The sequence below is a fragment of the Amblyraja radiata genome, chromosome 47 (assembly GCF_010909765.2).
Source record: "Amblyraja radiata isolate CabotCenter1 chromosome 47, sAmbRad1.1.pri, whole genome shotgun sequence".
NCBI lineage: Eukaryota > Metazoa > Chordata > Chondrichthyes > Rajiformes > Rajidae > Amblyraja > Amblyraja radiata.
The window spans coordinates 134,820-162,353 of record NC_046002.1 but is presented as its reverse complement, the minus strand read 5'-3'; the positions used below and the strand labels follow the sequence as shown (position 1 = coordinate 162,353).

At 42.9% G+C, this 27,534-nt stretch overlaps 1 protein-coding gene across 2 annotated transcripts; it reads left to right on the top strand.

Moving 5' to 3' along the window:
- Positions 1-1,534: 1,534 nt before the first annotated feature.
- cdc42se1 (CDC42 small effector 1) lies at positions 1,535-22,856 on the top strand. 2 transcript variants are annotated; one of them, XM_033015899.1, is made up of 5 exons: positions 1,535-1,728; positions 8,379-8,660; positions 12,822-12,926; positions 16,022-16,125; positions 18,511-22,856. In XM_033015899.1, exons 2-4 carry the CDS (start codon positions 8,607-8,609, stop codon positions 16,097-16,099), a joined length of 237 nt encoding a protein of 78 aa, XP_032871790.1. In that variant the 5' UTR covers positions 1,535-1,728; positions 8,379-8,606; the 3' UTR covers positions 16,100-16,125; positions 18,511-22,856. The 2 variants fall into 2 exon arrangements, with proteins under 2 accessions (XP_032871790.1, XP_032871791.1); XM_033015900.1 differs by having other exon boundaries at positions 8,376-8,660.
- The last annotated feature ends 4,678 nt before the right edge of the window (positions 22,857-27,534 follow it).

Sequence of the window (27,534 nt, the reverse complement as noted above, 5' to 3'; positions counted from 1 at the left end):
AAGTAAATGTCCGGCCTCTGAAAGGCATTGAGGTACAGAGGGATCTTGTGGTGCAAGTCCACAAGTCCCTGAAAGTGGTCACACAAGAGGATAGGTTGGTACAGAAGGCGTGCTACATGCTGGCCTTGATTTGGCAAGGTGTTGAGTATAAATGTAAATGTTATAAAACCTTGCCTAGGCCATTTTTAGAGTATTGTGTGCAGTTCTGTTGACCGCTTTAAAGGACAGTGTCAGGGTGAGGGTGTTGGGGTGAGGGTGTGAGGTGTGGGTGAGGGGGTGAGGTGTAGGTGTTGGGGTGTGAGGTGTGGGGGTGAGGTGTAGGTGTTGGGGTGAGGAGGTGAGGTGTGGGTGTTGGGGTGAGGGTATGAGGTGTTGGGGTGAGGGTGTGAGGTGTAGGTGAGGGTGTGAGGTGTAGGTGTTGGGGTGAGGTGTAGGTGTTAGGGTGAGGGTGTGGGTGAGGGTGTGAGGTGTAGGGGTGAGGGTGTGAGGTGAGGATGTTGGGGTGAGGTGTAGGTGAGTAGGTGTTGGGGTGAGGGTGTAGGTGTTGGGGTGAGGTGAGAGTGTTGGGGTGTAGGTGTTGGGGTGAGGGTGTGAGGTGAGGGTGTTGGGGTGAGGGTGTGAGGTGTAGGTGAGGGTGTGAGGTGAGGGTGTTGGGGTGAGGTGTAGGTGTTGGGGTGAGGGTATGAGGTGTAGGTGTTGGGGTGAGGGTGTTGGGGTGAGGTGTAGGTGTTGGTGTGAGGTGAGAGTGTTTGGGTGAGGGTCGAGGGCTGGGTGTCGGTGTGGGGTGCGGGTGTGGCGTGTCGGTGTTGGGGTGCGGGTGAGGTGTCGGTGTTGGGTGGGTATGAGGTGTCGGTGTTGCGGTGAGTGTGCGGTGGTGTTGGGGTGCGGGTCTGGGGTGTGGTGTTGGGTGCGGCGGTGCGGTGTAGGTGTTGGGGTGCGGTCTGAGGTGTCGGTAGCGGTGGTATGCGGGTGGTGTAGTGTTGAGGTGAGGTGAGGGGGGTGTTGGGGTTGGGGGTTGGGGGGTGGGTGTGGGGGCGGTGTGTTGTGTTGGGGTGCGGTCTAGGTGTTGGGGTGAGGGTGTGAGGTGTAGGTGTTGGGGTGAGGTGTAGGTGTTGGGGTGAGGGTGTGAGGTGTTGGGGTGAGGGTGTTGGGGTGAGGTGTTGGGGTGAGGTGTAGGTGTTGGGGTGAGGTTGTAGGTGTTGGTGTGTCAGGGTGAGGGTGTGAGTTGCAGAAAGGAACTGCAGATGCTAGTTTAGACCGAAGACAGACACAAAATGCTGGAGTAACAGCGGGACGGGCAACATCTCTGGAGCGAAATAATGGATGACGTTTCGGGTTAAGACCCTTCTTCAGAGTGTCAGCTTGTCCCAAACCACTGAATGCAGCGTCTTGTCTTGTCTTGTCTTGTCATGGAGGTATCTGTACAAAGGCTTGCCATTTATTCTGGTGCTGACGGCTTGTCCAAGGCCCACCTCTCCGGCGGCTGTGCGCTCGCTATACCCCGAGGTGGCGCTCTCTCTGTCTGAATCACTCGTGGGAAAGGGCGAGAGAAGCCGCACTGACTCTCTCTCTCTCTCACACTGGGCGAGGGTTGAGCCACACCTCACAGCGCAGGGCAGGGCAGGATCCGGCCGAGGAACAAGGAATGGCCTCTCTTCGTATTTGTTGATATTTCTGTTGAGACGACCTTGACTTTCAGCCGTTTGGAGCCGGAGCCGCCGGTGAAGGGTAAGTCAAGAGTAAAAGTTGAAATCCCCTTTCATTTCCTGTATCGAAACGCGAAGCCAAGTGTTCCTGTCGTCGGAACTCTTGTAGCGACCGGTTGAGTGGGACTGCCGGCGCCCAGACCAGCTTCTCCACACAGGCGAGTAGACGGAGGTGAACAAGAGAGGCAGGGACTGGAAAAAGTTTCCATCTTTGGTTAGGTTTTATGCGGGTTGGAGTCACTTCCTGAAGGGCCATGGTTTTTACACACACCGGCTGTGGATTTGGCGGCGTCCGCACCATTTCTGTTTTATTTCGAAAATGAATTTTCACTGAAACCTGTGTGTGAGTCAGGGGGAGAGAGAGAGGGGGAGGGGAGAGGGGGCTTTGGGAAGCGGCTGAGGGGGGCAGGCGTTGGGTTTCCCACGCCGAAGGCGACACACTGGCGAGCGGGCGGGCACTTCGCTTCCAGTGGAAGGCGATTGAGCAAAGGTTGAAAGTGCCTGTCTTGTTGGTGCAATGGATGCCACGGGCAGCGGCTGAGCAACGGCCGTGTTGTAAGACTAGTCTCGCTACCTCCCTCGCCACACTTCCTCTTTACCCGCCCGCCCGTAGACTCTGGTTGGTTGGTTACTCAATCTTGTCAACTTGGCTCCTCTGACCTGTTCTATCCCGGGCATTCGTGAGTACCCCTGGGTCTCTGTCCCCTTCCTTCCTTCACAAGCGAAAGCAACACTTACATTTCTCTAGCGCCGTTCGCCACGCCAGGAAATCCCAACACATTTCCCCCCAAAAGTGAGTGCCTGTGAAATGGAAGCATTATTCCCCTGGGCCGCTCCCAGCAGTTCGCTTAGTTTACACACCGTCACGTTTATGTCGACGAGTCTGGGTTTAACACAGTGTCGCCGACATTCTCTTCACAAGCAGAGCTCCACAGGTTGAATCTGTTATTTCCGATGATGTGGGCAGTTTATTGTACATTTCATTGCCTCTCAGCGCTGGGTGTTCAGACATTTCTCTTTCACCAGACTGATTTACATGTTCTCCAAGGACGTTCGAGAGCCAATTACCAACTTGTCACACAGCGCATAAACAGGCCCTTCAGCCCGACCTGTCCACGCCTACCAAGATGCCCACCGACACCAGTCCAACTACCTGCCATATCACCCTCAACGTTTCATAACCATGTATTTGTCCATATGTCTCTTAAAAGTTGAAGTGCCTGCCTTATTTGGTGCTCCTGCTGTAACCGCAAACGTAGAAGTTTGAGGCTCCTGCAGACACGATTGCCAGCCAATAATGTAGAACCCAAAACGCCCAGTGTCTGTTCTTCCATCTGACATGCACAAGGGAAAACACACACACAATGTTCAGTTGTTCTAATGGTTTTGACCGGCCAAGCTAAAGTGTATCAATAGGTGATTTCATCAGAATACAAACAAACGGGAGTAGGAAGGAACTGCAGATGCTGGTTTAAACCAAAGAGACAAAGATAGACACAAAATGTTGAAGTAACTCAGTGGGATAGACAGCATCTCTGGATAGGGATGGGTGACATTTTCGGTCGAGACCCTTCTTCAGACTTGAAGAATGTCTGAAGGGCCTCAACCCGAAACGTCACCCATTGCTTCAACCCAGAGATGATGCCTGTCCCACTGAGTTACTTCAACATTTTGTGTCTATTTTAGGCAGGTCTTCTTCTTATCGAGTCCACACACAAGATTAGAAGTTGTTCAGCCAGAACTGAAACACACTTCTCGCCATCTACATACAATGGTGTCTGTTTTGTTGCTTCTTGTGCGTGGTGGTGGAAACAGGGCCGCAACATGAATGCTCTCTCCTTAACCCCATCTTAGGAGCAGGTCAATTATCCACATTGAGAATTTCTCCAGCATTCAATAAGATTATGGCTTGCCTTCAATATGACTCTCCCACACTCTTGTTATTTAAATATCTATCAGATTTTGTCTTTAAAATATCCAGTTGTTCATCCTCTGCAGCTGCCACAACTAAGCCTCTGAAATTAGGCCCACCCTAATTGTAGATGACCCCACAAGAGAAAATATCCTCTTGGCATCTACCCTGTCAATCTCACTTATTTTTTATGTTGCATAAAATCGCTACTCATTCCTCTAATCCCTCTAAGATTAACTTTAACATAGGGCTGGGACAGAAGCATAAACTGTATGCAGTACTCCAGGTGTGAAGTCGCATCAACATTTCCCCACTTTTATACTCCATGCCCCTTGTAATAAAGACCTGCTGCACCTGATGCCCCCCTCTGTGCATCAGGTAGGAGAACTCCCAGGTCACAGTATATTGTGGTCTCATTTCATTAGATTAAATCTCATTAAATTGCTTTTTCATTCTTTCAAAATGGAGAATTGCAAATTACATTATACTCCTTTACCCATGTGAGTTTTGAGGTAGAGATCAAAATTTATTTCAAACCCTGAAAACTTGTTCCACCATTGCATTGTAAATATATTTTAAATAGAAGCAGAAGTAAACAGTTCAGTCCCTTGTGTCTGACCGACCATCCAACACGATCATGGCTGTTTGTCTAGTTCTGCATAACCCCATCCGCACTGAGTTCCTGAATCTCGCTCTTTCTGTCATGAATACACACAGCGATCGAGTCTCCATTGTCCTCTTGAGGAGAGAATTTAAAAGGTTTGCTCTCCACAGCGTAACAAAATTTATTTGTTGTAAAGAGTGGATCCTTTATTTTGACAGTCTTGGCTGCAAGTTGTAGACAGTCTGCTCAGATAAATGTTAACCCTGCATCTATCTGGTCAAGTCCTTCATTGACCTCGTATTCTTCAGGATGCTAGACTGGGATACTAGCTATCTGAAGACGTTAGGCAAGCCTATAGGTTGTGGAAACATTCAGACGGTACCAGTGTAAGACTGCAGTATAATCAGATTTCTCTCTCCTTGATTTAATTTGTCCTTTAACCAGCAAACCAGTCTGACCTCTTTCCCTTTGGGTGTGGTTTCAAAATATATCGCCATCCACCAATAATGTCTCAAAGATCTTTGCACTTAGGTTTTTTTTTTGGCCTGGTCTAACATCTGTTCACCACTACGATTTGCTGGTGTGCCTCGACTGCTGTTGTGGGATCTTGCAATACAAACAAGCTGTCACGAATCCTGCATAACAAAAGTTACACACCTCTGAATTGTCTTTGGTAGACACAAGATCTGGAGAAACTCAGCGGGTGAGGCAGCATCTATGGAGAGAAGGAATAGGCAACTTTTCGGGCCGAGACCCTGCTTCAGACTGATGTCGGGGGGGGGGGGGGGGGAAGGGGGAGAGAAAGGAAAGAAAGGAAAGAAAGGAAGAGGCAGACAGTAGACTTCAACTCCCCCTCCCATTCCCAATCCGACCTCTCTGTCCTGGGTCTCCTCCATTGCCAGAGTGAGCAACAGCGGAAATTGGAGGAACAGCACCTCATATTCCGTCTGGGGTCCTTGCGCCCTTATGGCATCAACATTGAATTCCCCCAATTTGGTTAGCCTGTGCTGTCCCCTCCCCTTCCTTCACCCTCTAGCTGTCTCCTCCCACCCTCCCATCCGCCCGCCCTCGGGCTCCCCCTCCTCCCCTTTTTCCTTCTTTCTTTCCCCACCCCCCATCAGTCTGAAGAAGGGTTTCGGCCCGAAACGTCGCCTATTTCCTTCGCTCCATAGATGCTGCTGCACCCGCTGAGTTCCTCCAGCAATTTTGTGTACAGTAGACTTCCTTTCTATCCCGCCCCCCCCGACATCAGTCTGAAGAAGGGTCTCGACCCAAAACGTTGCCTGTTCCTTCTCTCCTTAGATGCTGCCTCACCCGCTGAGTTTCTCCAGCATTTTGTGTCTACATTCGATTTTTCCAGCATCTGCAGTTCTTCCTTAAACATTCAGAATTGGCCTTTGTTAGATGTAATGTGCTTTTGCACCTCCTAAGGATGTGACAACTGGCAGAAAGTGCAAAGACTTAGTGTCATCTAGTCGTCCCTGTGGATCCCACAAGCTTTGTAACAAATTGCAGTTATTGCTATGCTGTATGAATTACAGCAGGCAATCTGTGCATAGAAAACTCTTACACAAAGCAATGTAAGCATAGACCAACTATTCGCACTGTTAGTGTTATTTGATTGATAAATGTTGGCCCTGGGGACTGGGTGAACCTCCATCGTTTTGAAACAAAGAGCAGGAGATACTTTTACATCTGGCTGAGCGAGTAGATGAAGCTTTTGTTTCAAGTTTTCTTTTATGGACGGTCCGTCCAAGAGTAGTGCATTGCTTCACCAACACTAGTCCTCTGGCACTGCTGAATTTATGCTTGAGTGACTGCAGTGGGCATTGAACCCATGATTACTGACTCTTGGATGTGAAAGTAGGAGGTATGATTAGTAAGATGAACATTGATGTTGATAGAAACATTGACAAATAGGTGCAGGACTAGGCCATTTGGCCCTTTGAGCCAGCACCATCATTCAATATGATCATGTCTGATCATCTAAAATCAGTACTACGTTCCTGCTTCCCCCATATCCCTTGCTTCATTTAGCCTCAAGAGCTATATCTAACTCTCTCTTGAAAACATCCAGTGGATTGACCTTCACTGCCTTCTGTGGCAGAGAATTCCAGAGAGGAGGGTTCTTTTAAACTAAAGATTGATCAGCTGGTAAATTGTGCAGGGTAATTGCAGATGGAGTTTAATCCTGGTAAGTATGAGGTGATGCATTTGGGGATTTGGGCAGGAGGGGGTGGGGTATATTTAATAAAGGTAGGAAATATACCATGAATGATTGGGAACTTGGGTGTATTGAGGAAGAAAGGGACCTTGGTGTAGAAGTAAAGATCTCTGAACATAGCAGCATAGGGTTGTGACAAAGGCATACAGGATGCTGTCCATGTTCTCCAGAGATGCTGCCTGACCTGCTGAGTTACTCTAGCACTTCACCTTTATGTAAACCACTATCTACAGTTCATTGTGTCTACACTTTATAAAACATTTATTAGGCCACAGATGGAATACTGTGTGGGATTGTGAACACCACACCATAGGAAGGATGTGATTGGGGTAGGAGAGGGTGCAGACAGCATTCACATGGATGTTGCCTGGGATGGAATTTTCAGTTGCGAGGAGAGACTGAACTAGTCTGGACTTGTTTACCCTGGAGCAGAGGAGGTTAGAGGGAGACCAGTTAGAATAATGCAATATTATAAGAATTCTTCATAGGGTAGATTTCTTCCCCAAGTATATCCCAGAGATTTAAGATGACGAGTAGATGACGAGAGAGATCTTCTGGAGAAGAATTTCTTCACCCAGAGGTGGATGGAATCTGGAAAGCATTCCTTGAGAAGGTGGTGGAGACAGGTACTCTCATCATTTAAGAAGCATCTGAATGAGCACTTGAATAGTTGCCAAGACATAATAGGCTACGGACTGTGCTGGTAAATGGGCTCAGGAACAGCTTCTAACTCTGGTATCAGACTGCTGAATGGTTAGAGTGTTCTGCTATTCCAAGATTCATCTGGCTGGGTCTCACTTCTCATCCTTGAGTATAACTGACTGTGCCAACATATCCTGAGGCTGTCACCTATCTTCCCCCCCCCCCCACCCCCCACCTCCAACATTAATGCATGGTGTGAAGAAAGATCCCGCCCTGAAACATTGTCTATCCTTTTTCTCCGGAGATGTTGCCTGACCCGCTGATTTACTCCAGCACTTTGTGTCTATCAGTGGCTACTGATCTGTTTCGATAGCATGCAAAGCAAAGCTTTTCACTGTACCTCAGTACACATTACAATAATAAACATAAACTATTTGTTTTTTTATCCTTCCTTCTCCAATGTGTAACAATATATTCTGCACTGTTTATTTTTCTCAGTTCGCACTGCCCATTGTACTTGTGTGCGGTTTGATTGTACTCGCTCGTATATGGTATGATCTGACTAACAAAGACAACTTTTTCGCCATCTACATACACATGACAATAATAAACCATAAGGCTAAAACTCTTTAATTTTGATAGCTTTCCAATCCCCAAATAATCTGGTTGTCACTAGTCTAGTTGTAAAAGCCCAATCAGATGTACGAGAGGAGTTTGGTCTCGGCATGCCTGGATTAATTTAAAATTGGATCGTATACAAAGGTTAAAATCCCTTCACAAATCAGTTGAAATTAACTTTGGTGGTCTCAGTAGTCCAGGAGATTCACTGCATGGGAGGAATATTATCTTTCATCCCTTCTCTTCAAAAGAAGCACTGGAATTTGCATGACACTGGAAACATTGCACTTCTAGCAGTAAAACATTCTTGGTGTTTCACAGGTTCTTGTAAAATGTTTCATGTTTAGATCATCACTCGACTGGCATGCCTGCATTCTCAGCAGTTTAGCTGACTAGTCCAATGCTCGGTTGAGACTTGTTATCAAGATTGGCTGATTAAATTAGAGGTCTTGACACAGGGGAAGGAAGGGTCCTGGTGTTCCACAAATCAATGCTTGGGAGAGGATGCCAGGTGAAGAAGGGAGAAAGAGTGATTTAATTCTGGGCTGCAATGAATTATCCATTTCTGTAAGAGCTAAATGTCTCTGGGCATTAGAGAGAATTCTGTTTTGTTGTTTCCTACCCAGAATTGATCCTGAAATTGAATTACTAATCGTCTTCTCCTCAAAGCAGGTTTCGATCCAGGTGTGAAGGGGAAATTTGATGTTCCAGGGAACTGCCTACCCTAACGTTGACATTCACCAATTGTGGACCTCCGCCCACATTGAAAGCAGCCCCCCTTACTTCAGTGTGGGTAGAGGGGGGTAAACCTCGTGGTCAACCTCTGCCTCCTGGACCTATTTCTTGTGAGAAAAGACTCACCGGGTCATCTGATTTTGTTTGGAGGAATCTTTTGGCGAAATGAGCGAATTTTGGTTGTGTTTTGGCTGTTCGGAAGTGGAGAAGGCCCAGCCGGTAAGCCAAACATGAAAACATTGTTTTCTATTTATTTTATGGTATGATCTATAGATAAAGAGCCCATGAACATCCCAAAATAATTCTCCCAAACCGCTGGAAAAATATGAGATGATAAAATAACTTTATTTTAAAGTGTTTGAAGGATAATTATTTGCCCAGGTCACCAGGGAGTATAACTGATGGACATTTTAATGGCCACCTGAGGGGCAGTTTCAGCTTGGGTCTGGGATAAATGATGGAGAGGAACTTTCACTATCACTTGTTGAGTTTTTCCTGTCCTCACCTCTTCCAGCTTGGAGAACGGTCCCGACTGGGAAAAGTTACCTATCCATGTTCTCTGAGATGCTGTCTAATTCCCTGTGTCACTCCAGCACTTTGAGCCAGTGTGAGTGATGAGCTGAATGGAGAACTACCTATGTTACGGGGATTTCAATGCATTTGCAGCATAAAACAATAGGCTCTGCTAATACTCCATATGAATACTAAGCACTTAGTATCATCAGAGTGTGTGGGACTAGGTACCGTGTGGATCTTTATCTCCAGGCAGAGCCCCCAGCAATAGACTCGGTGATGATTGCAGCGTGGTGGGGGTGGGGGGGGGGATGAAATTAACCACAAATGAGCACTGCCGGCGTATTACATATTACGTATTTTGAAGGCAAGCCTACAAGTAAACTGGGTGTTGCTGGATCAGCTCCTGCCGCTGGGTGAAATAGCTCAGGGTGTGCGTCTTTTTGGGGTGGGAGGTGGGAGAGTGTTTAAGGTTTACATGAGACTAAAATAATGGAAAGGGGCTTGTTTTCTGTAAGTGTGTAAACGGAAGACCAGGTGGTCTCTCTGGAGAGGGAAATGGTTCACATTCTAGTCTGGTTCCTATAAAGATAAGTTAGTAAACCGTCACATTGTAAGTTGCAGAGAAGGGTGTGGGGTGGAGATAGTAAAGGGAATGTCTGATTGGGATTGTCTGTGCCTGAGACCAAGACTGATTAAATGACACAATGGTGGTGTTGTCAGCTGAGAGGGGATAATAAAGACAGTTGTTCTGTCTGGAGGAGATACAAGTAGAAGAAGATGAATGAGAACAGAAAGAGGGAAGGAAAACAATACTGGCACTGAAAGATACTGGCACTGCAGTTGCTGGAAATCTTAAATAATGCAGATATACTTAAAATTCAGCATTTGTGGGGAGAGGGAGAGAGAACAATTACTGTTGGTGATTGTTCGATGATAACTGTCCAGACCTCAAATCAAAAAAGTTGTTTATCTGAGTTGGTTGAGTTTCATGTATAGTTGTAGAATCACACAATGATGCAGCAGGGTAACGGGCTCTTCGGACCAACTCATCCATGCCGACCAAGTTGTTTAAATCCTACTTGCCTGTGCCATACCAATCCATGTATCTGTCCAAGTACTTTTATAAATGTTGTAACCACCTCAACCACTTCCTTTGGCAGCATATTCCATGCACACACCACCCTCTGTGTGGAAAAAGTCATCTTTCATGTCCCTTCCAAATCTTATGCTTCCCACTAATTTGAATATGATCTGCAAAAATTGCTAACCTTGCTACCTACATTCACATGCAAATCATTACCATTAATAATGAACAGCAGTGGTCCCAGCACTGATTCCCGTGGCACACAACTCTCTCCAATCCTCCAGTCTGAAAAACAATCCTATACCACCACCTTCTGTCTCTGCCTTCAAGCCAGTGTTGTATCCAATTGGTTAGCTCACCATGGATCCCAAGTAATCTAACCTTCCAGACATGCCTACCATATTGTACCCTGACAAAGGCCTTGCTAAATCCCATGTAGACAATGTCCTCATTAATCTTGTTAGTGAAAAAAACACAATCAACTTTGTGAGATTATTTCCCTTGCGCACTTCCATGCTCACTATCCCAGGGGACAGACTCCTGACCGACATACATTACAAACCCACTGACTCACATGGCTATCTGGACTACACGTCTTCCCACCCTGCCCCCTGTAAAGACTCCATCCCCTACTCCCAATTCCTCCGCCTACGCCGCATCTGTTCCCAGGATGAGACATTCCACACCAGGGCATCGGAAATGTCCTCGTTCTTCAGGGAACGGGGATTCCCCTCCGCCACCATAGATGAGGCTCACACCAGGGGTCTCATCCATACCCCGTAACACTGCTCTCTCTCCCCATCCCCGCACTCGCAACAAGGGCAGAGTCCCTCTGGTCATCACCTTTCACCCCACTAGCCGCCAAATACAACACATAATCCTCCGCCATTTCCGCCACCTCCAACGTGACCCCACCACTCGCCACATCTTCCCATCTCCCCCATGTCTGCCTTCCGCAAAGACCGCTCCCTCCGCAACTGCCTCGTCAATTCTTCCCTTCCCAGAATTCCAGCATCTGCAGTTCCCTTTTGAACACTATCCCTAATCAGTTCTTGTCTTTCCAAACACATGTAGATCCTGCCTTTTCTGAATCCCCTCTAATAACCTGCTCACCAATGATGATGGGCTCATGTAGTTCCCAGGCCTTTCCATGAATATTTAATGGATAGAATTTCTTCCCGAGTTTTGAACTAAAGGACTGTACGTGAACAGCTGTTTCACCTTGGCGTATTGATTGGGTCACTGGATGATGTGTAAGAAAGCAAGAAATGGGCAGGAGTTGGCTCTTCTGTGGTTGTACAGAGTGTGTAATAAGAAAGGAAGTGCATGTTGGTGGAGATAGACAGAATGAAGCAGGGAGCGGTGGAAGGTATGTTCCCTCTGCAATGCTGAAAGGCAAGTAGCATTACATTGTAGGAGGCGGGAGACACAGAGGATGATCCGTGGAAGATGCTTTTCAAAGGGTAATTGTGCTACATAACTCCTTCAATCGACGATGGGGTGATATGCAATCATGCCACTCCAACTTCAGTGACACCTCACAGATACCTTTAATGCATTCCCTTTGTTCCCTTTATCATGTACCTGTGCACTGTGGATGGCTCCATTGTAATCATGTATTGTCCTTCTGCTGACTGGTTAGCACGCAACAAAAGCTTTTCACTGTACCTCGCTACACATTACACTAAATTCAAGCTCATTGGAGTACTTGTTGTGCTTTCAGAAACTCCACAGGGAAGGAGAGTTCTGGAAGTTAAAATATCCCGAAGGGGTTAAATTATTGAAGAGGTTCTTCCACCTTCAGAATCCACTTGATGCATTCAAGATTTATTTGGGGAAATAATGAAGGATTGAGGATGAACCTGTGCTCTCTATTTTCATTTCTCTATTTACTGAGGAATAGTATCTTTGGCACTGTTTTTGATCTAAATCTTTGTCTGTGGCCTAAAAATAGTTAACTAGAACATGAAATTTCATTCCATCTACGTACAAAATGCAGGCTGATGGGTCCCATGTTGGGCTCCATTTGGGAAACCAAAACTCCACCAGGCCCCCTTGGATAGAAGTTGAATGTAGCATTTTGACGACTGCCCTAGTGACCCGGACCAATGTTTACCCTTGGTTGAGATAATTTAACAAACCATATGAACTAGTCATTGCTATTTGTGGAAGATGATTATGCACAGCTGCGCTGTGTTTCCAATGCTATGAAATGCAACCACAGAATGCTTGGAGAACAATAAGTAACCTGAGTTAATATAGTTATTACAATGCTGTGACATGGTCCAAGGTGTTCTTCAGGAATGAGCTACTAAAATATTCCAAACATTCACAACCTACTGCAGGAAGAAGTTTCTTATTCCCTAATCCTAAATGCCAATCCCTTGTTCCACACCAGACGAAGATGTCTCTTGATATTTCCCATCAATGACTCCAGGAAGGATCTTCTGGAACTCAGGGCCCAGGCAGATGAAGGAATATCAGCCATGATCACATTGAATGGCGGTGCTGGCTCGAAGGGCCAAATGGCCTACTCCTGCACCTATTGTCTAATAGTACCAACGGTGGAACAATGGAAAATGTGCGCGTGCAAGGACAGAATTAGAAATCAGGGGTTAAAAACTATAGTTGGAGTAAAGGGTTGGAACTCGAGAAAGATACTGCAATAGGAACACACTCTTCTTAAATTGGTGAGGATTTAATTGAATACCAGTGAGTTGGGTTTCTGTAGATGGAAGTCATCGTGCAGTTCACTGTTAATCTGTGTTCATGTGTTGCAGAAAAAGCGGAAACGGATCGACAGAAGCATGATTGGTGAGCCCATGAACTTTGTACATTTGACACACGTTGGTTCAGGAGATATGGCAAGCCAAGGATTTTCAAAGGTGAGATGTGGTTCTGAAATGACATGACTTCCCCCGTTTCATAAACTGATGCTCCCTGGACCAATTCATATGCACCAGATAACTTGACTGAAACGCATTCAAAGCCTTTAGAGAAATTAAATAAGAGTTACACTTCCCTTTATTCACTGCAGTTCCAGTCCCAATCCAAATAAAATACAGGCTCACATCACCAGTGCAGTACTGAGCAAGTGCTAGTGTTGGACTTGCTGCGTGGTTTAAGTATCAAGGAATACGTAGTTCTTTATTTAGAGAAGCATGATTCAAATAAACCGTCAGCATGGTTCTATAAAAGGAAAATCATTTTTGACAAATACAATAGAACTCTTGAGGATTTAACAAGCAGAGTTAATAGATAGGGACCAGTAGATGCATTGCTTTGATTTCCAGAAAGCTTTAAATGAAGTGCCACATAAACAGTGATGTACACGATAACAGCTCATGGATAAACACACAGCTGGAGTAACTGAGCAAGTCAAGCAGCATCTCTGGAGAAAAGGAATAGGTGACGTTTCAGGCCAGAACTCTTCTTCAGTTTGTGTTATTGGTGAAGCATGTTAATTTGAATTGAAGACATGAGAGATGGAGAACACCAGAACAGTTTGAAATAAGTGCAAAAGGAGGCCACCCTGAAGCCTGCCAGCCCTGCCACTCAATGTTATCATGGCTAATCAGGCCTGCTGTTTCAAAATTTACAAATAATTCACAATCTATTACTATTAGTTGCCAATTTGCTTGTTTCACTGCATCGTAGTCCCTCAGTTGTTAAGTTGTAATTTCATTTTCCATTCCACAGACAAATTCTAAGCCTACCTTAAGAATTGATGCATTGTCATTTGCCATTTTATTAAAAAAGATTGATAGATGTTCCCAAAACCCGCGTTAATTGGCACAGTTGAGTTTCCCTGTGTCATACATCATATTATCCCTCAACTTCGCAAACAGATTAAGTAGCAATTTATTTCTGATGTGTGAGCTTACAATGCCCCCAAACTACTACATTTCTACAAGGCTACACTTTAAATATCCTACATTGTAACTGAAATCCATTGAGCGGCCTGACATCATGTATTAATGCAACCTCTATATCTTTGAAGTGATTGTCTCTAATTGTTCTGCTAGTGATTGACATGTAGTAAGAATGAATCCATTATAATGAGCAAAGGCATCTACCAGCCAACCAATTAATACTCAATAATAGATGATGTATTTTCTGAATCTTAATTAAACCAGACAACTTTCTGCTCTGATACAATAACTGGTCTGCATGAAGTTTGGGGTACTGTTAGACATTGTTAAGACAGATTGCAAAGGTTGAAATTTGGGGGGAGAGGTAGATTTAGATAAAATTGAGTGTTTACACAGCGAAATGGTAGTTGGAATGAAGAAACATTCAAAACTCATTATAATCTGCAGCAAGGGTTTGTGCATTCTGGGATCTGTGGTTGGAGTTGTTAAATTAAATTACACAACTAAATGCCAGATGAGGTTGGGACAGATTTGGAAATGATCAGTACACATGCTTTGGATTGAAGCTCCTTCCAATGATGGGTGTGGCAATAGCCAGATACTGTCAGTTATATTGGCACATACACTGCTGCTCTTGACACATGGGTGTAATGGCAGCCAGATGTAGGCTGGATGACAGTAGAAGGGAGGAAGTTATGACATTTTTTAAAAGCCTTTGCATAGATAAAAGCAAGATTGTGTAATTTCATCAGAAATATACCTTACCTGGTGCATGAAATTTGCATGAAGGAAAAGTTAAAAGCTATTATTAACAATGTTATGCCAGTGATTTCCAGAGAGCATGGATAGATTTTGAGAGATGAGGCATCATGGTGTTTTAGTGTGAGATCCTCCTATTTATTGAGATGAGGCACTTTGATAAAGGGTGCATAAAAAGTTATTACAAATAATGAGAAATAATGTACTGGTGTGGATAGAAGATTGAGTGAAACATGAGACATAAATAGGCCTTGTTCTGATTGGCAATGTGCAATGCATTGTACCACAGGGACCAGTGTTGTGGCCTCAACATTTTTCAGTTCATATCAATGATGAATACACTAAAGTTATGGTTTTCTAACTTCACTGGTGACACAAAAGTAGATGGGAAACCAAATTGTGAGAAGGTCTAAAGAGGCTTTCAAGCAACAGTGATTAATGAAGAAATGTGGAAATATTGGCCGAAAAATACAATGAAATGAGCTGAATCATAAGTAATTACAAAGGGATCGTGGTATCCCAATACATAATTTACAAAACGTTAATATCTAGGTACAACAAATAATTAGCAGAGGTAACAATGTTGTCGCTTACTTGAGGATTTGGATGCTAAGGTGGGTGTGTCTGGGTGGGGGGTTTATGCTGAGTTATACTGGCTATTCCTGAGACTACATCCTCTATGTACAGTCCTTGGTTATGGAAAGATGCTCATGCATTGAAAGCAATTGTAAGGACCTGAGAAATGGGAACAGCAGCAGCAGGCTATCTGGTCCTTAGAGTCTGCTTTACTATTCATTTCAATCATGTTTATTACATTGTCATTTTCTCAGAAATGTTCGGAAATCAAGTTAAATATATTTGGAATGAATACATGATTGATCCTGCAGAGCCACCTGGGTTATAGAATTCTGAAAAATGCACATGATATGCCAGATGTCCTGCACAAAGTCTTGTACAATTGCAGTAAGAATTTGTCATTCCTGTATTCAGCTCTCCTTGTACTTGTTACACCTGCATATTGGCCATTAACAACTTGTGTTCAGGCACACTGCCGCTCCTTATGGATGGTTGGCAGGGAACGACAATCAATTTCTTGTGCATGGAAATAGCTCTGTTTGAGAGCAAATAACATTGCCAAAGTGTTATCTGGTTGTCTAGTTTTTCAGATGATGTAATTTTGTTATGTCCAATTTGGCTGCTGCTCATCCTTGCGACATAACTGCATTTCCCTTGTTTGTGAATTGATTTGAAAGGTGCCAAATAAATGAGAGGTGCTCGTTGTGCTCTGATATTTGGTCCTGATGATGCAGGGGAATTTGTTTTCACTTTTATTTTATTTTTCTCTGCAGTCGGGAACTGTTCAGGAACGGATGAAGTCCAAAAGTGGACTAGTCACAAATTCTGCTACCGACACAAAACGACCGTAGCAAAGTCCAAGGTGTCATTGCGGCAAGTAAGTCTAATGCTTAGACCTCAGAGCTTGGAGACAAACTGTTGGTCACAATATTCACTACAATTCAAAGGTACTGCATTTGCTGGAAACTGCTTTGGAAAGCATTGAAGGTGTATTGTGGAGAAAGTCTTGATGAAATATAAAATATATTAAACCTTTCAACTAGGGTAGAGTTATAGTTGAACTAACAGTCATAAACAAGCCATGAAAATCAATTTTGAATATACAAGGCATACAATTGATTACCAAGCTAGAAAACCAGATACTGGGGTGAATATGAGTGGGAGAGTTAGAATATTGGAGGCACAAGATTCATTGAGGGAGGGATACTTGAGATCAGAGCTTCAATTAGGCACTTTCTAATAGTGGCATAGATTCGTACAGCACAGAAACAGAAGATAAACACAAAATGTTGGAGTAACTCAGCGGGACAGGCAGCGCCTTTGGAGAGAAGGAACGGGTGACATTTCGGGTCGAGACCCATCTTCTGAAAAAGGGTATTAACCCGAAATGTCAACCATTCCTTCTCTCCAGCGATGTTGCCTGTCCTGCTGAGTTACTCCAGCTTTTTGTGTCTACAGTTGAAACCAGCAACTGCACTTCCTTCCTACACAGCACAGAAACAGGCAGTTTGGCCCACCAAGTCCATGCTAACCATCATACTTGCCTTGTACTATTCCTTCTTATCCACTTTTGGCCCATAGTTTGCTTATTTTGTCAATTCAAATGTTTGTCTAGATGCTTAAGTGTTGAAAGAGTATCTTATTTCCCCCCTCAGAAAGAGTGTTTAGTTTTTTTTAAGTTTAGAAATACCCTGTACATCTTTGGACTGTGGGAGGAAACCGAAGCTCGGAGAAAACCCACGCAGATCACGGGGAGAACGTACAAACTCCGTACAGACAAGCAGCTGTAGTCGGGATCGAACCCGGGTCTCTGACGCTGTAAGGCAGCAACTCCATGCAGCCCTGGCTTTTACAGGGAAATTGCCAAGTATTATAACAGGTTGTTAGGTTTGGAGTTGAGGCAGGTTATTTAAAAGGCCTTTGGACAGGTACAAGGATAAGAAAGGCTTAGAGGGATATGGGCAAAATACTGGCAAATGGAATAACCTTAAATGGGGCATCTTGGTTGGCATAGTCGAGCTGGGCTGAAGGGCCTTTTTCTGTGCTGTATGAGTCGATGTAATCCTCTGAATAGAAACTTGAGCTGTAGTTTTTGAGAGCTGCCTAATGTTAAAATTTTACTTGGACCTGAAGAGCTTTGATTAATGCAGTATTGAATATGTGGGCAAAGAAAATCATAAGGAGTTTTTCAAAGCTAAAAAATGGTAAATTCTTGAGTGGCCAAGTCAGTCACCTGATCTGAACCCAATAGAGCATTTTATATGCTGAAGAGAAAACTGAAGGGGACTAGCCCCAAAACAAGCATAAACTAAAGATGGCTACAATACAGGCCTAGCAGAGTATCACCAGAGTAGACACCCAGCAACTGGTGATGTCCATAAATCGCAGACTTCAAGCAGTCATTGCATGCAAAGGATATGCAACAAAATACTAAACATGACTACTTTCATTTACATGACATTGCTTGTGTCCCAAACATTATGGTGCCCTGAAATGGGGGGAACTATGTATAAACACTCTATGTAATTTCTACATGGTGAAACTAAAATGTATATAAATGGCCTTTATTAAAATCTGACAATGTGCACTTTAACCACATGTGATTTTTTTTTTCTATTACAAATCTCAAATTGTGGAGTACAGAGGCAAATAAATAAATGATGGGTCTTTTTCCCCAAACATTATTGAGGGCACTGTACATATTTGGATGTCAGATGTGGATAGATCCAACTGGTGGTAATGGCCACTTCCATGTTGATAAATGCTCATGGATGAGCTAATGCAGAAAGGATGGAATATGCATTGTTAGCTTGCAGCATGCAGGCTGGTGTCCTGCTCCACGCGAGTCTCCATCCACCCCTGCATCATCTCCTTATGAGTTTCCTCCCACCCTAGCCTCCTACTATCTACTCTCTCGTGTCCATGGGTCATACGTTCTAGGAGCAGAATGAGGCCATTCTGCCCATCAAGTCTACTCTGCCTCATGGCTGATCTATCTCTCCCTCCTAACCCCATTCTACTGCCATCTCTCCGTAAAAGGTATTATGAAATATTTTTGCCTTAGCACCTTGAGATGACTTCCACATATTTACTTCTCTCTGGAGATGGAATTATCCCCAGAATGTCCAGTAAAATTTATGTTTATTAAATATATTGATGGAAAATATCTCCAATATTGAAGTTTGTATATGTTGATCTGAGTTGAACTTGGTGCTGACATGCTAAAAGTCTAAATGGCTTTTTCCAATCATTAATTTTCCAGGTAATGACCTTCTAATGGATCGAGATGAACTTCCTTGACTGCTCCTAGAACTTATGACCTCTTACAAGAAGCTGCCTTCTGATGGTTTGGACTAATTTATACTTGGGACATCTGTTTTTCATCCTGCTCAAGAAATCAGCACTGATGGTTCTTTGTCCTTTTGAACTTAAATGCTACAATTTTCTAAACAAGGAAGGGACATTGATCTGCTGAATCTCTTCGAATGCTTTCCAGAAATTTTCTAAATCTGTTTCTTTATATTTCTCCTTGGACTCCAGGTCATGTTGCTAGATATGCTGTATATTGAAAGTGTAAAACAGTATTTTGTTGGATGATTTTTGCCTGAGGATGGAGAGAGTTTCTGCTGCTTAAAGTAAATACTAACTAAATTGGGATAGTGGTATTGTTGGTGAGGTTGGGTGGGTGGGGGGTACATTAGATCGGGGTTGATGACCTAGAAGCTTAAAAAATGTTTGAACCAATTTAATAATTGAAAACTTGCTTACATTTGGAAACTTCTGGAAATGTTCCCATTGGAAAAACAGATGGCTCCCAATGATATCCTCGTCACTCTGATGCAAATTCGACCAAATTAAGCAGAAGGATCTTGCTAACTGCAATTTCTCCACAGAGAAATTTCTCAAACTATCAGCCTTGCATTATGACTCCAGTATCTGTCATAAGTTCCTAATGGGGGAAAAAAAGCTAAGTGTTCCTTATATTTCTAGTTTTCAAGAGAACATCTACTGGTGATTTTTGCATACAAGCACTTTGCGCTTTCAAAGCTGAGGTGGAGGGAGGAAGAAATATAGTTAGATTTTCAGCATTCAGATTTGCACTTTTCTGGTGGTGTGGAAAGTGCATCACAATCACATCTAGTTGTTTCCATGAAGGTCAGATTTATTGCAGAGCAAAGATGCTGATCCTGGCCAAAGTTAGCCTCGGGACATCTCCCTTCAGGATGAACGAGGAAGAAAGAAATCCAGTTCTGATTGCTATGGAGGGGGGCTGCTTATCTACCAACGATCTTGAACAGTGAATGTCCTGATATGATAGCTTATGTGTTGTCTTGCATGTAAAATGATTGTTGGGTAAAAGTCACAAGTTGCAAGCATATGTGTTTTCAGTCAATCAATTTCACAGGGCATCAAACAATTCTCCACATGTGGTTGGACATTTTGGCAAGAGTGATTTGCATACATTTGTACAATAATGTCTAATGCAGATCAGCAATAGTTTTTTTTGCAACATGACCATATTTCCCTTTCCCATCTAATATAGCGCACACCTGTGCTGATTGCACAGTTACAATGCAGGCTTAGGCCAAAGACTATTGGTCAAACCATGGCACTTTCTGAAAACATGTTCATTATCCACTTTTCTCATCCATGGTTAACTACAGGGCATTTTCTATTGGTTTACAAAGCATTTTCTCTTGCCTTATAGAACCTCCCAATTGATATTCTGCAGCTAGTAATCCACCATTTTAGCAATGAGTACATGGGAATTAATTTTAATAAGAAATATTTTGCATTATTTTCACATGAAATCCTCATGAACTGTTGTTTCCTTTGGTTCCAGTGCAGTTCCTATCAATCAGAGTTCTTGATTTATTTTTGCAATGCTTGACAAACTCTTTGATCTGTGTCTCACAGCCCAACAGGTTTGCAGAAACTGGGATAAACTGATTTAATAAATAGGATTTGCAATCAATTAAGCAGCCCAACGGATCCATCCTGATCTTTGTGCTCTTTATCAGTTTTTTTCTCACCCTAATCTAATCAATTTATTCTGTTGGCAATTTCTTCTATAATTCTTCCTCCTGCATTAATGAAAACTGTTTGCACATGCAAATTGCAGAGTAAGACTTTAAAGTCTTGAAACCCACATCCCTCCACTCCACCATCGTCTCTTTGTACCAGAGAGCAATGTTATTTTCCAGTAACAGCATTCCAATCAGTAACTTGGTTAGAACAGTCCTACATTTCAAACCCAATGTGGCAGAAAACAATTTTAGCATTTACTGTATTGATGAAACTTGTTTAAAATGCATATGATTGTTGGATTATAAATTGGGATGCTTCATTCTGTCAAGAACTATAGAACTGTATGTTAGGAATGTTTCCAAGACTAACTGAAGAACCTTCATTTCTGGTTCAATCTGACCTCAAATCATTACCAGTACACTTAAGGTGACCCTTATCTAATAGTCTTGTTTTTGTTACTGTCTCAATTAATGACACAAAATAGAGTATTGATTATGCAGCTTAAGTAGTAGCTAGCTAAATGTGCACCCCCACAGGACTGCTTTGCTACAGAATAGCTTCCCAAGTTATTTTAACCCTAGTACTGTAATCATGAATGTTGGATGTGTTCTGTTTCTGAACTATATGCTTACTCTCTTCCTCATACATTCTCATGGTGTTGAAAAATAGATTTGGCTTGTTTCCAGGTGAACATCAAACTCCAGGGTTATTTGTATCAAATTTATTAGGTCTAAAATGATGGAAAAATTAGTTTGAGAAAATTTAATCTATCTCTGTGCCAGAACTAATTGATAGACAAATGAGCCGTGACCACAGTTAATGAGTTTGGCGATACCCAAAGATGTTGTGCGATTGATGGTTGTTCAACCACACATTTTATGATTAAAAGAGTTTGCAAAATATCTCAATCTGTTCAAGATCACAAGATAAAGTTATTCAACCCATCTTGATCAATTGTGGAATCCAACCATCCTGTACATTTGGTCACAATATTTCCTGCTACTGGAGAAGGCCTTGCTATGCACTTACAAGTAAGCATATTGTATCACTATTCCTGCTATTATCAGGATCCCAGCCACCTGCAACTTTACTGGAATTGAAGTACAAAAACATGCTAGTTCTGTGCAGATGAGATTGAGTTGCCAATGTGGGGTTGGTGCTTTGAAATCTCCATTTCGCACTGCATGCTGAGTAGATTGGCTACTGTTGGTAATAAAGGATGATTACTCTTTGGATAGACTCTGCCTTTGTCATATAGTGCTGAATGGTATCTGTGCAATTCGGCAAGGGTGAGTGCTGACTTTGTCCCTGATCTCTTTTCACTGGTGTACATGGAAAGAGCACGCTATTTGTATTTTTTTAATGTACATTTTGTAATATTTTGTTTCACCAAGTTTCTGGTTCCTGGCAGTTGATCTTTCCAGGAATTGGGCTGCCCTCCTGTGGACACTCAGGCATGTGCTTTGCCATAAGGAGGAGAGGGGGTTGGATTGAGCTAAACCAAGTCCTATTTCTCAATCACTGCCTCGCCCAAACACTTATCAGGAATCATTGGATAATGATCAGAAAGACCAGTGATCTGACTCTCTTTTTGATTTTCCTTCAAGATGTGCCAAGTTAGCTCCCTTGCAATCATCCCTGACTGTTTTAACACAAACTGGAAATGTAACCTGGGTCAGTTACAGGCTATTTTTCTCCCAATGAATCACCAAGGAGAAGCTGTCTGCCTATTACTTAAATGGAAAACCTGGTCTACGCACTTCCTTATGCTGGGGAAACTGGCAGATACTCAAATAATGGGACAAAGTACTGAAGCTACCTAAACCAAACTGTTGGGAGGTGGGCTAGTTTGGACTATATTCTATTGATACTGGCTTTACTATTTTGACCAACTAAAACAATTATGTCACTTCTCAAGTTTGTATGTTGTTGACAGCTGGGCTGCTCTAATTAAAAAACAAACAGCAAAATCATTTTTTGTGTACACTGACAAATAGCTGGGCTATTTCTTGTCTGTGACTAGTAGTCTAATTTCTTGGCCCAATCATCAATGATAAAAGCATAAGATATCAATGATACATTTTTATATATATGGTAATTGCCTAAATACAAAGGTCTCTTTAGTTTAGAACTGCCAACGGGATTGAATTCTACACTGTTATTGCTGATGCTATATAGATAGCAGGGAAATCTGATTGAAAAATTGCCTTTAAAATGCTTGGCGAGTATGAAATAGCTGGTGTTCAACCGAATAATAGATTAATTACCGGATCACTTTAAGATGAAAGTGTAGAAAATGTCACTTGAAATAAATGTTGATTATTTCTGAGCTTGCAAGTGGACTTGCTGTATTACACATTACAGTTTTAATCTTTCTTATTTAGCTGTAACTATATCACAACCTTTTTCTGTCCTATTGAATGTGATGTGGTGAAATTGCTTTTTGTAAATATTGCCACCATTGTATGAATGCAAGCCATATCTTGATACTCACTGATGGTCCACATTATCAGGAAATCTTTTCTCTCGGTGTTCTGTGAAATAAGATAAGGATGATTTTATAAAGTTCTTTCCAAAGGGTCTCTCTTTTGATTAATGCATTCTCAGAGGAATTTTCAGTTCATCTTAAACTTAGCCTTGTTCTCCTGATATTCAAGTAGATTTGCGTCACACTGGTTACAGGCTGACGAACAATGACCGATTTCGGCTCGGCATTGCTGAATCCAATTGCAGTGTCTTCGCTGCTGTTTTGGTTAACATTAGCTTTGTAAATGCACACCACAAATGGTTCTGTGGATTTCACAGGATAATTCCCCTCCACATTGTTGTGGAATGATTTGTAACCACGTCAACAATAAGTGTAACGGGTTTAAGTATGGAAATTAAATGGGTAAGGGCGAAGGGTGCTCCTCGTGTTTTGCCAATGTGTCTAAAACTGACTCCTTGCTGCACTAATGCTGCACAGTGGCCATGGAACAAATAATTCCATCAGATGACAGCATATTACAGATTCTCTTTGTCTGCATGAGCTTTACACTTTAGGATTTCTCACACACTATTCTTTTGGGTAACTCCGCTGCTTCTGTATGACAAACGGATTTTATTTGAGAAAATATAAATAATTTTCAATTATTTTACACAAACCAGCAGTAATCCTATGCTCACAATTATAGGTTACAATTCCATTCTTCCTTTTGATGTGTTCCCACCCCTGCCCTTCCCTCTACATGCTCTCAACCCATCACAAGTTCTGTGCTTTCCTCTTCCCCACCACATCCTCACCCTTTATCTCACACCATTCCTCAACCTTTTACTTATATATCCCTTGCTAGCATATTTCCATATCTCCCCCTATTCTTGACCCTCTTCCTCTTCTCTCTCTCCCCCCCTCCACCTACCCACTACCCCTTGTTGTGTTGTGGCTGCAGTGATTCTGAGCCAGATTGAAAAGGCTGATCATGTTCCAGTCATCCATTACCCTCAACAATGACATATATAAAATGAGGGAGGTGAGAAATTTGTGCCAAAGAGGCAATAGAGACCATCACATCTAACAAATCATCATTTTCACTCCATAAAGGTTTCATTTTCAAATGGTGACCAGAATAATGATCACAAACACAAAGTTAAGTTATATTGTGTTTAATTTATACAGATCGTGCAGAGAATCACTCTGTGATACACAGCAGTAAAATTCTGCAGAATATTTGTGGCAGTCCAAACCATTCTCTTTATTGATATTGAGGTTAGTTGCCCACTGCTCCTGTTGGGAAAATTGAGATAAGAAAAATAAAGCAATGGCTCAAGCAGCATTTAAACTGGGGATCATCAACACTTTCTGAGCATATTAACCAAAATAACAAGAATAAGATTGCACAATTTTATCCCATGGTTTGTGAATGCAAAGTACAGTATTAGAACCAGTGCATTACTATAAAGTTATCCTATTCAATTCCTCGATTATTTGTAACATTCAATATGTCTGAACTTCAACACAATGTTGGTTACTTATTTAACAGTAGAGGGCATACTAGCTTGTTACACAATTATACATTTTCTCACAGCTTTGCGGCACAGTGTTTCTCTGGCACTTTTTCTTCGCAGTGAATAATCAGTTTCACAATATTCTTATTCATTTATTAAAGAAATCTTATTTGCCTTAAAGTTGGCAACTCTTAACAGTTCACTGGTAACAAAATAACCGTAATAAATTATATCCCTATGGCAATATGCAATTTGAACAGATTTTCTGCATTCATAACAACCTGTTACCAGGACCAGAATAAAATGCATGTTAATAAACAGAGGTAATAATTCCTGTGCTTCCTTTCAATTTTGCCTCCATCCTAATTTCCACAAAGAAAGCTCATCACCATGTCCACTTCCTCAGAAGTTTGAAAATATTTAGTATGTTGCTGAAGACTTTATCGAACTTCTAGGGGTAGGAAGCATACTGATTGATTGCATCACGCCCTGGTTCGGTAACTCAAACATCTACATATTTTATTTACGGTCAGCATTAATGATTATTCTTTTATTGTATTATTGATTATTGTACATTTGTGTTATTATATTAATGGGCCTTTAAAGCTGCAAAAAGTAAGAATGTAATTGTTCTGTTCCTCAAATTAAATCCTCTTGACTTCTTTCCCACAGGCCAAGGTCAGGACCTGATAACAGTGCTCCTCTGCAAAATGATCTTCAACCCCGTCCATCACCCATCTAGGTTCCCACTCTCCCCCCCTTGCAATCCTAACGCTCCCTTTCCATACACTGGGGCCCCAATTCCCATTGTGTTTTGTAATTTCTGCAATACACCATGTAGGTCTGGTCACAGGCCTCTATTCTGAAAAATAATCTGCTATAATATGTGATTAACAATGGAAGAATTCAGCAGATCAAGTAACTTTGATGGCGAATAAAGTTCAGGTTGTTGAGCTTTCAAGTAATAGAAGAATCATGCATGAAATATTCTTTTGGTCTACTGGCGGCCTACTAAGTATTTCCAGCTTTTTCACTCAATTGTCATCTTTACTTCTCAGGCCCAACAGGCTTAGCAGAAGCAGAATAAGGGTAGCAGTGCAGCTTAAAAGTTTGTGTACAGGTAAAGAAGTGATTTTTTCAGGCCTGACATCGTTAGCAGCAAATAACAGTCAGGCTTTAATGGAACAGTCATTTTGTGAGGATCTGCATAGATTAGTTTAATATTATCACGACATCCCTGAGCTTGGCACCAGGAAGGCAACACGTCATCCTGAAGGTAGACACAAATGCTGGAGTAACTCAGCGGGTGAGGCAGCATCTATGGAGAGAAGTAATGGGTGACGTTTCGGGTCTAGACCCTTCTTCAGACTGATGTCGGGGGGGGGGGGCAGGGGTGGGCGGGACAAAGATAGAATGTAGGCAGAGACAGTAGGAGAACTGGGAAGGGGGAGGGGAAGGAGAGAGAGAAAGCAAAGGCTATCTGGAGTTAGAGAAGTCAACGTTCATACGGCTGGGGTGCAAACTACCCAAGCGAAATATGAGGTGCTGTTCCTCCAATTTGCACTGGGCCTCACTCTGACAATGGAGGAGGGGCCCAGGTCAGACTGGGAATGGGAGGGGGAGTTAAAGTGCTGAGCAACCAAGAGATCGGGTAGGTTACGACTGACTGAGTGGAGGTGTTCAGCAAAACGATTGCCGAGCCTGCGCTTGGTCTCGCCAATGCAGGGAAGTTGACACCTGGAACAGCGGATACAGTAGATGAGGTTGGAGGAGGCGAGGTGCAAGTGAACCTCTGTCTCACCTGGAAAGACTGTTTGGGTCCTTGGATGGAGTCGAGGGGGGAGGTAAAGGGACAGGTGTTGCATTTCCTGAGGTTGCAGGGGAAAGTACCCGGGGAGGGTACTTGATTATTGTACATTTGTGTTATTATATTAATGGGCCTTTAAAGCTGCAAAAAGTAAGAATGTAATTGTTCTGTTCCTCAAATTAAATCCTCTTGACTTCTCTGGCAATGAAGGAGCCCAGACAAAGGTCTGAATGGGAAGGGGAATTTGAATGGTTAGCAACCAGGAGATCCAGCAAGCCTAGGCTGACCAAGTCAAAGTATTCAGCGAAACCTTCTCCTTGTCTAAGCCTGGTCTTGCTGGTGTAAAGGAGGCCGCAGCAGGAGGATCGAATGCAGTAGATGTGGTTAGAGGAAGTGTATAAGGTTTGGTCGAAATGTCCTTTAACTGAAAATTACCACTGTTGATAACCTCCATGTTGTACCCAACAACACATTGAAAACCATCCACATCAAATTCAGTTTTGAAACAGACTGCACATTTCACTTCTCACTCTGCAGGTGCCTTACCTCATTGACTTAAGTCTCATCCTTTGTGTTTCTCTGTAGGAAAGTCTTGATTTTATGATAGAGGGCCTGGACCCCCTTCTTCAATTTTTTCCAGTAATCTTTGGAGTCCATGACCTCCTGATAGGCAATGTCACTCAGCACACAGGTGTAAGGGTTTGAGTCCAAACACGTTACATTATTGAGATGGCACTGCTTGTCCAGTCTGCTGCAGTTACACACCTTGTAATTGCATGGTTTCCTTTGGAAATTGCTGGGCTGGTAGTCATTGGAATGCAGAGTGATGCCAGTCTTTGTGTCCATGATGCCCCGAATACGGGACATGCTGCTATTCAGACAGTTGCAGTACCAAGCGCTCCATCTAGCCCAGCTGTAGGAAGAGCTGTCCAGGGAGATCACAATAGTCTGTGGCTCAGGTGATTTTGTGATTTCTATATTTCCCCCCACCGTTTGGGTCACGTGTTTGTCAGGCACAATGCTAAATTTATGTTCCTCTATTTTGGCCACAACAATATTTTCAGTTATTTTACTTGGGGTGGTGACTGTCACATTATCAGTATTTTCATTCCCCGCAGTGACCACACGCTCATCTAATGCATTTGTATCTGAATAATGTTTGGTTATGATTTCTCTGCCATTGGTTAAAATGACAGAGTTGTTACTGTTTTCAGACCTGGTAATCTTAATTTCTGACCTATTGCCGATTACGAGGGATGAAGCACTATCAGTATTGGTCCCATTTGAGGTGGCAACAATTATTTCATCACCTTTATTTAAGATAATTGGAGTTAAACTGGAGTTTTCAGATTCCTTGGAGTTGGTGATGATGATCTCAGCCCCACCGCCACCACCGCCCAGCACGATGGGTATCGACGTATCATTGCCCCCTGTTTCTGAATGGGCAATGATGATCTCGTCGCCAAC